At 44.5% G+C, this 13,163-nt stretch overlaps 1 protein-coding gene across 1 annotated transcript in view; it reads right to left on the reverse strand.

The window, feature by feature from the left end:
• Positions 1-6,690: 6,690 nt before the first annotated feature.
• The window catches only part of DCAF12 (DDB1 and CUL4 associated factor 12), a 29,485-nt gene continuing 23,012 nt past the window's right edge, over positions 6,691-13,163 (reverse strand). The window contains exons 8-9 of the mRNA XM_080820809.1: positions 9,355-9,533; positions 6,691-8,811 (exon numbers count right to left, since the gene is read on the reverse strand). Of these exons, the coding sequence (XP_080676935.1) occupies positions 8,653-8,811; positions 9,355-9,533 (338 nt within the window). The 3' untranslated portion in view covers positions 6,691-8,652. The remainder of the gene's footprint in view (positions 8,812-9,354; positions 9,534-13,163) is intronic.

The raw sequence follows: 13,163 nt of genomic DNA on the forward strand, positions 1-13,163 counted from the left end.
GTTAAGCCAGTTCCTACAGGCCTGAACATGCCCTGCTGAGGAATAGCCCCTGCAGAAAACTGCTGTCCCCAACTGTAGCCACAGCCAGCTACAGAAGGTGAGACCTGGGCTGGGAAAAGAGCTCAGGAAAAACACAAACACAAATCAGCACCTACTCCAAACACAAGTGGACCCAACCTGGACCTGTAGATGCCCAGTGGGACAAAGCTGGTGTTGGTCACTCCCTAACCCTCATCAGCAATGATGTATGAGAAGTATGAGTACCAAAGTCTGTCTGTCTTTCTTTTTTTTTTTTTTTTTTAAGATTTTATGTATCTATTTGACAGACAGAGATCACAAGTAGGCAGAGAGGCAGGCAGAGAGAGAGGGGGAAGGAGGCTCCCCGCTGAGCAGAGAGCCGGATGCAGGGCTGGATCCCAGGACCCTGGGATCATGACCTGAGCCGAAGGCAGAGGCTTTAACTCACTGAGCCACTCAGGCGCCCCCCTCAATGTCTTTCCCTAATTCTCCCAGCTCAGCTCTTAGCAGAGTCTGTAGTGTTATCTGAGAAGCTGCCTCTCCATCATCTCTCAGAGAGCCCAGAGCTCTTTCCAGCATTGCTTAGGCCCCCTGTGTATTGGGGGAAGGGCTACACATGGATTCTGACTTCAGCATGGGCAGTCTGGCTAAGCCTCTCACTTCTCTAGTTAAAAGGGGAGGCTGCAACCAGGAGGAATACAGAGGCTCATGGTTCCCGCTTAGGTAAAAGCCTGGCTGGATGCTTGAGGACTTGAAGCTTTTTGTCAAAGTGAACACCAGCTAGTCCCCATGCTCCTGGCTGCCCCACAGTTACAATTACTTGGACTGAGCTTAAGTGAGGGAGATCTGCCACATCCCTGGGACTGTGAAATCTCAACAGATGGCTCAGGTTGTTGGGAGCCATGGGAAAGCTTTACAGTTGCGCGCTATTTCAAAGCATCTTCATATCCCTTATCTGTGAAGAGAGATTCAAACAGCTTACGGCCAACGAGCTGGTTAATCATTAGAGACAGGATTTAACTAAGAACAATGACCTCAGATCCAGGGCCCTTTCTCCAAGCTGCCTCCTACTTAACTTTAATCCATGTATGAGGGGCACCGCATGTGCGTTTGACCCAGGTCATGATCCTAGGTCCTAGGATTGAGCCCCACATCAGGCTCTCTGCTCAGCAGGGATCCTGTTTCTCCCTCTCCCTCTGCCTGTGCTCTGTCAAAATAGATAAAATCTTTAAAAAAAAATTAAGCCACATACACATATACACACACTTATTAGAAGTTGAGTGCATATAATTTTGTAAATAATCTTTTTCATAAATGTAAAGGGGAGGTTGGTTCAAGGACTGCTACTCTGAAAAGTTCATTATAGCAAACCCACCCCCAAACAAACAACAAAACCCTCCTTCAAGACTGATATTAAAGCTCTGCCTGCCCCTTCTCTTTCCCTCCTCAAAAATCATGTATCGTGCGTGTCTTTGCTCACACCATGCTGAGTTTAGGCAGCAATGATACCTCCAGAGTTTGGGAACTAAGTTCTGGCTCCCCCTACTGGGTGGATGATGAATTCACTGGCTCAAAGGAGAATTTACCCAGTCTCCCTAGAAGTCTCTGGGTTTCTCGGGAAAATCCTGTATTTGCATGTAATGGCATGCCCATTATACCATTAATATGTTCCTCTAGCCACTGTATTTTCTTAGAAATGATAGATCTGTGCTTTTTTAAAATCAAGTTTGGTTTTCTGGCAGGAACACTTGTTAGGTACTTCTATTAAGTTTGTGCCACAAGGGCACCTGGGTGGCTTAGCTGGTAGAGCATATGACTCTTGATCTCAGGGTCAAAGGTTCAAGCCCCATATTGGGTATAGAGATTACTTAAAAACAACTTTCCTGTTGCAACCCATCAGGAGGCATATAATATCTAGTGGTCTTTTTGTGATGAGATTGACCTGCAAAAAATTTTTTTTAAGATTTATTTCTTTGTCAGAGAGAAAGGTCACAGGTAGGCAGAGAGGCAGTCACTCAGACTCCCTGCTGAGTGGAGAGCCTGGTGTGGGGCTCGATCCCAGGACCCTGATAATCACGACCTGAGCCAGAGGCAGAGGTTTAACCCACTGGGCCACCCAGGCCCCCTGCAGATATTTTAAGTAGGCTCCACATCCAGTGTGAGCCCCACATGGGGCTTTAACTCACAACCCTGATTTAAAGGCCTGAGCTGAGATCAAGAGTTGGATGTTTGGGGTGCCTGGGTGGCTCAGTCTGTTAAATGACTGATTCTTGATTTTGACTTAGGTCATGATCTTACGGCTGTGGGATTGAGCCCTGCATCGGCCTCCCTGCTTGCTTGAGATTCTCTCTCCTTCACTATGCTGCTTCCCCTGCTCACATGTGTGTGCCTTCTAATAAATAAATCTTAAAAAAAAAAAAAAAGAGTTGATGTTTAACCAAGCCACCCAGGCACCCGATGACCTGCAAATACTTTACATTTTCTTTTCCTTTTTAATTTTCATTTAACCATTTCCTTATTAATAGACTTAGGTGTTTTTGTTTTTTTGTAATTAATGCCATGACAAACCATCCTTATACATCTATCTTTGTATGCTTGCCTAAAACATTTCCTAAAATTCCCAGAAGTGAAATGCTGGGTCAATAATCAATAATTTTTCAACACAATAAATCCATTTCGATAGGCTAAGGGTTCCTAATAAAGACCACAGGCACCAGTTAGATTAACCGGTAGCCTAGAAACAATAAAGTCAATGCCAGCTTTATCTAATGACTCATGCATCCTCCATCCTTGACTCATGCATGCATCCTTGATCCTTGGGGATCTTTTCTCACACTCTGGCTAGTAACCAGGTCTGCATAGGCAGGTACAAGGCAGATCTTATAGTACAGCAAATTTAGGTATGACAGGCCTTAAGTTAGATCTATTATCTTCTACAATCAAGGGGGAGTGCAGATACCTGTATGTGTTACTGGCCAATAAACTCAGGATGGGAAAGCATCCTGACTCTATAATATGCACTGTGAAAAGATGACCGTGAGTAAAAGTTTAAAATATTAGACAGTTTGAAATAGGTAGGAAAAAAGAACCAGCGGTGAGCAGTTTGGGGTTTACTGCCTTGTCCCTAGAAGGAATGGATCTTCCAGGCAGAATCAATTCAAGTGTGGTTCTGGGCTTTAACTTTTCTTTTTCTTTTCTTTTTTTAAATTTCATTTATTTGACAGAGACACACACAGCGAGAGAGGAAACACAAGCAAGGGGAGTGGGAGAGGGAAAGCAGGCTTCCCACTGAACAAGGAAGCTGACTCCGGGCTGGATACCAGGATCTTAGGATCATGACCTGAGCTGAAGGCAGACGCTTAACAATTGGCCACCAAGGTGCCACCTGGGCTTTAATTTTTCTTTTACAAGTCTTAGCACTATTATGTGAGTACTGTTCATCTTTGTATTATCAGAAAATTTTTTCTTCTGCTGGCTACTGGTGTTCCTTTGCTTAAAGAAATATCACCCCAATCTCTGCTTCTCTCTTCACATTATCTACTTTGTATATTCCTGTATGGCCTTTCTTTCTTTTTTTTTCTTTTTTTCTTTTTTGAGATTTATTCACTCGAGGGCTCCTGGGTGACTCAGTTGTTAAGCGTCTGCCTTCAGCTCAGGTCATGATCCCAGGGTCGTGGGATCGAAACCCACATCAGACTCTCCGTTTGGCGGGAAGCCTCCTTTTCCCTCTCTGCTTCTGTTCCCTCTTTTGCTGTGTCTCTGTCAAATAAATAAATAAAATCTTAAAAAAAAAAAAGATTTATTCATTTGAGATAGAGGAAGTGAGCACACATGCAAGAGAGGGATACTCTCATTGCAGTTAGCGCCTACCCTAACCCAATATGATTCCATCTTGATTCTTACCTTAGTTACATCTACAATTCCAAATAAGCCACATTCTGAAGTTCCAGGTAGACTTGAATTTTGGAGAGACACTATTCAACCCACAATTCTCAATGTTTTATTGGAAGTCACTAGGAAAATAAGAAATTTAACAAGCCCTGCTATAATATTTACCTGCTTTGAGGACAAACGGCTTGAGGGATTGCTTCCTATTCTTCTGAGACTTGCCTGCACTAGAATAGTTGTTGTGGATGTTAAAGACCCAGGAAATCATCTAATGTCTAATCTCAACTCTTCTCCTCATTGTAGAAGATGAAAAATCAATCTAAAGAGAGGAAAAGACCTGTTCAGTCATGGCCACAAGCAGCTGCAGTAGAACTGGAAAAGAACCCATACCCTTCCCTTTTGGTTCACACTTACCCTGAGAGGTTGGTCAGCACTTGGGGGGTGGCATGGATCCCCCTTGCGGAATAGCAACATTATCTCTAATCAGTGGTAGACTACTCCTCTTTCCCAGCTGCGGGTGGGGTGGGGGGAGATCTATTGGGGGGAACTAAAGCATGGTGGTTGATGCAATAATCTTTTGTGTTTTTAGCAAAAGATCCTAGAGGAGCAGAGAGAGTGTGGTGGTGGTGAAGATGGAAGGATGTTTCTTACATAAGCAGTGCACTGCCTCCACACCTCAGGCCATGGTACAGTGTTATCTGCAATACGCAAATGGCCCTGACCCTGGAGCCTCATTATTATTTCCAGTCCTCTGGTTAGGCTGCCACCAGTTAAGGAAAAAAGTAGCTACAAGTGAGGGAAGTTTGTTTTCTTTAAGACTGAAGTTGATCATTTGTTTTCTTCCTGTCCATAGCACTAGGGTTGTTAATTACAGCTCTGAATGGTGCTTAATAAGAAATGCAGTAAACATGTGACTCTGAGCTCAGTTAATGAGTATTATTATCCTTTAAAAATTCTGACTTAGGCAATTACACACTAATCAAGAGGAGTATTCCGATGTGTGGCTCAACCCAGCAGGAATTTGAGAGGACAGCTCACAGCCTTGTCTTGGAGAGCTGAATCATAAAAGGGCTCATAGCCCCATTTGGAGCAGCTTGGTTCACACCTCTCTCTCTAGTGGTAGCATAGAAACAAATTTCTCATGTTTCTCTGGATTATTCCTTGAAAGAGCTGAAGGGCAGAAGAACCAAGCTAAGAAACCCAAACTTTCTTGTCTTCGTTGGTGGTTCCAGACTTAGTATGTCTCTACCCTTCCAAAGCTTCAAGCCATCTCAGCAACTATCATGAAATGAGATATGGTTAATGGCAAGTAACATTGACTGATTCTTCCCCAATCCCCATCCATTGACTCCCAGACATCAGCCAACTGGAATGGAAAAAACACTTGGGTAATAGGCTGACTCTTGTAATTGACCCCAATGCTAAGCCAGCCAAGGGTCTTGACACCCTGACTTGTTATTTTCTGTGTGGCAGCTGGATCAGAGGCGGCTAGCTTGAGAGTTGTTATTAGAAATACTAATCAGCGTGGCAAGGGTAGGGAACCTAGAGCATGAATGTTTCCAAAGCCGTCTGTAAAAGGATCCACAGGACGATGGGAGGAGTGAGTAGACCATTTGGAATGAGGCATGTGGCCTGAGGAACAAGGAAGTTCTTTCATGGCTTGGGAATAGGGACTGCAGCAGGAAAGGGAGGGAACCTATCAAGTCCACGAAGTTTTTCTGTGAGATAAATACTTTGCTGCAAAGTCTGGCTGGAAAACAGGAGTAGGCCAAGATTGCACGGAGGACAGGAGCCTAAGCCAGGTCGATCCCATATCCCATCACCTTTCTCAGAACATATTCCATAAAAATAAGTCCCAGTAACCAAAATCTGAGGTTGGGAAGCAGCATGTCTTTGTTTAAATCTGCATTTCCTAGGAATAACTTGACCATGGCACATTCTGCAAATACCCATCACTATACCATGGATTGGGTATTCTAAAAATCTCATTTTGGGAAAGGCTCTTTTCCTCTAGGAAGCCCTCTTGATCCGTTAATTACTTCCCCCTTCCCGTTTTATGGCCTTTGATCATACAGGCAGATACCTGCATAAATCACTCTGAACTAGTCAGCCTCCAAGGCAGATGCAAAGGGCAGCTCTATCTAGCTTGCCTGAAAAGGAACAAGTACCATGTGACAGAGGAATCTACTGCCTTGCCTGGATCTGTGGCTCAGTCCTGATGGGACTTCCAGAATCAGCTGAGGAAGGCGGTATGATTCAGCAGTCTTCCTTTCTCTCAGTTATAGCCCCAAACAAGCTCTGGGAAGAGCATCATTCACTATGGTCACTGTTTTCTCCTCTTATAAAGGGCAGCTAGGAGCTGTGGTGCCAACTTAAAAAAAAAATGATATCCTATTTCCTGGGCACTGTGCAGCCACTTTTAGTCCTTCCCAGGGAACCTTCCACTGAAGCAGATAGAACCTATTACCAACCCTTTTGGGTGAGGGGAACTGGTCAAATCCAGTCATTCAGAGCAAGGACTAGCAGCCTTCTTGCTCATGTTCAGCCTGGGCATATTCATCTTCCACTGGTCCCCAGAGCAACTGATCTTGGGCCAGGGCTGGGGACCAGAAGCAAGCAGGTCTTAGTATCTGTGTTTGCACTTGACATGTCTTTAAGTGTGAAGGAACTCTTGTTCCTCTTCTGCTCCAAGCAATCCTAGCCCGCTAAGGTAAACCTCCAACCATCATTTGGGACCTTTTTTCTTGCTGTCCCTTGGCTATCCATGCTCACTCAAACCACTTTGCAACTGGAATAATATTTATTTTTTTTTTACTTGGCAAAAAGTCAAGTGCTACATTTTTAAAAACAAAATCTCAAACAATCAAACATATTACCCATCACAGAAGAGGGTCTGGCAACAGTACAAAACATCCTACTTAAGATCTTTTTTTTTTTTAATATAGAAGTTGGTTTAAAATGATAGAAGTTCTGTGAGAACTAAGAAATCTACAGACTGTAGTTTAATAGAAAAAAAAATTAAGACAATTAAAAGATCTATAGTATCCAGCATTTTACTTAATTCCCTGTTTATAGCACCTATTTCTCTAAGTTAGATGAGAATTCTAGAACCTGTGGTGTGCACCTGGTGTATCACCAAGATAGGGTGGACTTGCTGTCTCCCCCACCAGCCCCCATTATCAAGGAGAAGGCACTCTTTTTTTCAAACTCCCCACTTAGACCCAGGGCAGAGGGGGATAACTGGAAGAACAATTTAGAAACTAGAGTGCAGGAATAAATATGACTTTTCCTTTCCCCAGGATAGGCTGCTGACAGAAGCAGAGTATGTGCTTAGAATGGAGGAGGAATCTGTGGGTGGGAGCAGCTGCTATCTGCAACATGATGCGTAAAAAGCAAGGAATAACTGGACATCACAGTCAGTCAGTTGCCTGCAAGTTTCAAAACCTCAGACTAAACACAGTTCAAGGGAGGAACAAATTACTAGTCACATCAATGCTTTTACATGCACAATGTTGCTGGCTTTAGGCCACCCACCACCATCCCAGGGCTGAGCCAACAGAGAGGTAGAGGTGGCTTTAACCCCAGCCCCACTGTAGTAAGAAAATGAACATTCCACACATGAAGGACTCACTACACACAGATAGACCCCCTGCTTACCCCCACCCTCCTGAACTGAACCCAATTTAGAAAAGCAAAGCAAAACCCATTGGGGAGATTAGAAGAAAGGCAAAGGAGAAGTTTCTCCCCAAAGCCAAGGGGACTGTGTATGTGAATGTTAGCAGACTTAAGGCCCCCTGCTCCAGGCCCCTGAGATACCAGATCAGGTCTTGTTTGAAGAAGGAAAAGGAAGACTGGGATGGGGATTCTCTTTATCAAGTTCTACCAAGCCTTCTGCAGCCTCCAGAACTGCATCCAGATAGAAACCCTGATGTTTTAGGGGAGTGGCCACTGGCTAAGCAGATGGGAAGTTAAAGTGGAAATGACACACAAGAGTATTCTCACCTGGGCAACACCAAGTTGGGAAGTTAGGTAGGGGACGGATCACTCGAGTCTTGGGATGAGCGTCACTAGGAAGTCTGCAATCTAACTCAAAGGGTTTTCCTGGTGGTGATTGTTTTTCTGTTTTTAATTCCTATAATCAGTGCTGTTAGACTTTTACAAAACAAGATAAAGACTAGTCCCAAAGCTGACTGTGAATAAAGTTGTTTTTCTTTTTTTATAAATATTTTAATTACAAGTAATTCTTACTCCAGGTACTTTCAGTGACACACAGTGTTTGCAGGCATCCAAGTTCTCTTTCTCACACAGACACACAGACACACACACAACAGACACACACACAGCCCCCAAACTTTCACAGAAAGTCTGACAGCAACCACATAATTATAAAGGAGCCCTACCTCTCAAGAGTGAAGTAAGGGTGAAAATGAGTACGCCAGCCTAAAGAACCAAAAGGGGAGAGTGTGTGTCACTTAAGGAAAAAATAAGAATTAACAGTGTTTGGTTGAGAAGCCAGAAAGAAAAAAGACAGTAAAATTCTGATTACCAAAAGCAGAAGAAAAAAACCAACAACAAAAAAGCCTTCAGATTTCTGTACAGAGCTTCCTGTCAAGTGCCTAAACCATAGGCAAACTCTCCTGTTCCCACTAACATGAGGGCCTCACACAACTGGAAGAAAAAGAAACAAGAAAACTAAGGATGGAAGTTAGTGTAAATCTCTGCATTTTGGGAGAGAGTTAGTTGTCATTAACTCCAGAGCCCAGCATAGTTTCCATGGAGCCCTGAAGGGAGGGGTCCTCCTGCCACAAAGAGTTTCGTTCCGGACGAATCGTAGCAGTGGGTGTAAACAGCATTGGGGAAGAAATCAATGTCCGAAAAGTAATTCCTCCACGTTTCATCATGATTCTATGGGAAGAAAACAAGACTCTGTTAGCACCTCTAGGCCATGAAGCAGAGAAGAGGACAGAAAGGGACAGGAATGCCTTCTGGTCTTGAGAGGGTCCTGCATTTAACCTGATGTCAGGAGACTGTGGTTGGTGCTCATGGGAAATGGAGCCTCATGTTCCCAAATGAACATCAGGCAGGAACAGGCTGAACAACTGCTATACCAACCTAAAGTCTCAGGACAGCCAGAACCAAACTCTTTAGGAATTCAGTGGCCGCCACAGTCGGGGGGGGGGGGTGCTTCTCCTTCCGGATCTATTATCACTTGGGGGGAATCCCGAGTCAACTAGCTTATCTTACTGGGCTTCGGTTTTCCCATGGACATGTAGACACAGAAGCAAAATCAAGTGGGAGTGCCTTTCTCTGCTCTAAGGAGTGCCTCTTACCATCTTTAAAAAAGTATGTGGGTGGCTGATGTATCAGTGGGGGTGGGAAGAGGTGGGTAGACTGAAGGCAATTCTTCTGTCACTGTTCAGTAACCATGTCAGAGAGGGGCTTACTCACCAGCCAGCCTTTGCCAGTGGTCAGTTTCAGATTCTCCCCTGCTAGTCTGGGCTTCGACCCATAACAAGCTGAGAGCCTCTCTTCCAGGAATCTCTGAGCTCGGATGTCATAGAACAGCAGGGAACCCTGCCCTGTACCCACAGTGATGATGTGCTCATAAAAGCTCACTGACCGGATCCCTGAGAGACAAAAGTAAAGGGCAATGAGTAGGGAGAGCACACACTGACAATCTGCTAACCTGTATTTCTCTGGCACTGAGGTCACATGGCACCTCCAAATACTAGACAGTGCCTTTCCCGGGTGTTTATGGCAGGAATAGCTCATGTGAAAGCCTGAGAACCCTGGTGGCACAATGCCCATTCAGACACTAACAGGAACCCTTCCATAAGCCTTAGAGAAGTACCAGAGGCCTGATGATGCCTAAGATGCCTTTGGCTTAAGACCCTAAGTGTACCCAGAACCTCCCTCCCCTAGACTCATTGTGGAATCATCTTTCCTAACTCTAAACTCTCTTTCAGTATGTTTCCAACCTATACTGAAACAGGGTAATCTGCTATTTACAAATCATTATGTTAAAAAGGACTCCTTCCTATCTGACCTAAAACCACTACCATGCAAGAGGTCTTTATATGATATTGCATCTGTGGATCAAATAAGTGCATGGGATACAAAGATGTCTCTTGGGGTGCCTGGGAGGCTCAGTGGGTTAAAGCCTCTGCCTTCGGCTCAGGACATGATCCCAGGGTCCTGGGATCGAGCCCTGCATTGGGCTCTCTGCTCAGCGGGGAGCCTGCTTCCCTTCCTCTCTTTGCCTGCTTCTCTGCCTACTTGTGATCTGTCAAATAAATAAATAAAATCTTTAAAAAAAACCACAAAAAACAAAAAAACCCCACAAAGATGTCTCTTGGCACATCAGAGGGGCTCAAAATTATCTATGGAATCAGTATTTCCTTATTAGGCATGAAAGCTACTCCTGTAATAGTAACCAAAATCTCATGAAGCCTTTTTTTTTTTAATTTTTTTTTTTTAGGGGTGCCTGGGTGGCTCAGTTGGTTAAACATTAGACTCCTGATCTCAGTTCAGATCTTAAATCTCAGGGCTATTAAGTTCGGGCCCTGCACTGGGCTCCATTTTGGGCATGGAGCCTACTTTAAAGATTTTATTTATTTATTTCACAGAGAGAGAGAGATCACAAGTAGGCAGAGAAGCAGGCAGAGAGAGAGGGGGAAGCAGGCTCCCTGCTGAGCAGAGAGCCCGATGCGGGGCTCGATCCCAGGACCCTGAGATCATGACCTGAGTGGAAGGCAGAGGCTTAAATCACTGAGCCACCTAGGCGCCCCTGGAGCCTACTTTAAAAAGAGATTTCATTTAATTTTTAAATTACATATTTTAAAAGATTTATTTATTTGATAGAGAGAGACACAGTGAGAGAAGGAACACAAGCAGGGGGAGTGGGAGAGGGATAAGCTGGCTTCCCGCTGAGCAGGGAGCCTGACTTGGGCCTCGATCTCAGGACACTGGGATCATGACCTGAGCCGAAGGCAGACACTTAACGACCGTGCCACCCAGGTATTCCAAATTTTTAATTCTTTAAAGATTTTTAAAAATAATCTCTCTATCCAACATGGGGCTCAATTCACAACCCCAAGACAAGAATTGCATGCTACTGAGCCAACCAGGTGCCCTAAAGATTTTATTTTTAAGTAATCTCTATATACAATATGGGACTTGTACCTATAACCCAGAGATCAAGAGTCGCATGCTCCACCAACTGAGCCTGCCAGGCGCCCCTCTTAAAGCTTTTCATTGCAGACATTATTCCAGCCAAGCCTATTTATTCTTCCCCTTACAATTCTCAATGCACACATTATTCTCTGAGGGCTGAAACAGGAGTGTCTTAACTATAACTGAAAACCAACCCCAAACAAAAGCCACTTTTGCAGTATCTGCATGAAAATAAACAATACTTGGAAGAGAGAGGCTAAATTGTAATCCATAGTGTGCCTTTTAGGACTTCCAGGATAATGCAGCTACACTTTTGCATGAGAAGGGGAATAGTGAGATAACATATACTTTGTTAACCTGAATGATCTGGATCCTAGTCTATGGCTGTTCTCCCACCAATCTGTATGATGTTGAGCACGTTATTTAACTGCTCTGGGTCTCGGTCTCCTCATCTATAAAAAAGGGTTAACACTAACCTTACGTTTTTCCACCTGCTTCCCACAGGGTTCCAGGTAAGATGAAGTATTTTGAAATCTTAAGGTACAGTACAAACATGTCTTTTTATTCCTTGATAAATAAAGAGTCCTCTCAGAGAAAATATATCGTACAAGATGGGAGGCTGGGTGCCTGGGTGGCTCAGTGGGTTAGGCCTCTGCCTTCAGCCCAGGTCGTCATCCCAGGAGCAGAGAGCCTGCTTCCCCGCCCCGGCTGCCTGCCTCTCTGCCTACTTGTGATCTCTCTCTCTCTGTCAAATAAAGAAACAACATCTTAAAAAAAAAAAAAAAGATGGGAGGCTGGGGCGCCTGGGTGGCTCAGTCAGTTGAGTGACTGCCTTCAGCTCAGGTCATGATCTCAGGGTCCTGAGACTGAGCCCCACATCTGGCTCCCTGCTCAGTAGGGAGTCTGCTTCTCCCTTTTCCTCTGCTGTGCCCCCTGCTTGTGCTCTCTTGCTTGCACACGCTCTCTCTTAAAATAAATTAAAAAAAAAAAAAAAAAAAAAGTTGGGAGGCTGAAGCTGAATTCACTCCCAGTGGAACTAAACTAAGTGGGGCGCCTGAGTGGCTCAGTGGGTTAAGCCTCTGCCTTCGGCTCAGGTCATGATCTTGGGGTCCTGGGATGGAGCCCGGGCATTGGGCTCTCTGCTCAGCTGGGAGCCTGCTTCCCCCACCTCTCTCTGCCTGCTACTCTGCCTGCTTGTGATCTCCCTCTCTCTGTCAAGTGAATAAATAAAATCTTTTAAAAAAGCAAAAAAAAGGGGGCACCTAGGTGGCTCAGTAGGTTAAGGCCTCTGCCTTTGGCTCAGTCATGGTGCCAGGGTCCTGGGATCGAGCCCTGCATCAAGCCCTGCATCGGCCTCTCTGCTTGGCAGGGAGCCTGCTACCCACCCCCCCTCCATGCCTGCCTCTCTGCCTACTTGTGATCTCTCTGTCAAATAAGTAAAAATCTTTAAAGAAAAAAAAAAAGAACTAAAAAAAAAAAAAGAACTAAGTATTTTCTTCAGTTTTTACTGACGTATAAATGACAAACAATACACTACACATATTTAAAGTAGGACCCTGAGATCATGACCAGAGCAGAAAGCAGCAGCTAAGCCCAATGAGCCACCCAGGTGCCCCCAATCTTAAGTTTTAACATATGTATATAGCCACGACACTACCAGCACCATCAAAATAATGACTATATCCACCACCTATCCGCCACCCTCAAAAGCTTCCTCATGCCCTCAGTAAACTCCCTCACTGCACATCAACCCTTAGCATAAATGAAGTTTACTGTTCAGGCAGGGCACCAGCAAAAAACTGCCAAAGGACAGAAAGTCAAGATATGTGAAAGAATATGAAAAACACCAATATCCTATTGGTTTCCACTAAAGGCTTCACATGGCCACAAATTTGCCTCTGGTGGCTTGAGGCTCTGCTGCCATTTGCAGGTTCATAAGCTCCCTTCTTCTATCACCAAATACCTCCACCAGGTTACATAAAGATCACTATACTTGTTCTGCAACCAACGTAGAAACTTAAAGTCAAAACCCATCTGCAATGCTCCTCTAAGTCAGGGCACAGTGGGACTCTTTTTTCTTTCTT

The sequence above is a fragment of the Martes martes genome (assembly GCF_963455335.1).
Source record: "Martes martes genome assembly, chromosome: 12".
NCBI classification, from domain to species: Eukaryota; Metazoa; Chordata; class Mammalia; order Carnivora; family Mustelidae; genus Martes; species Martes martes.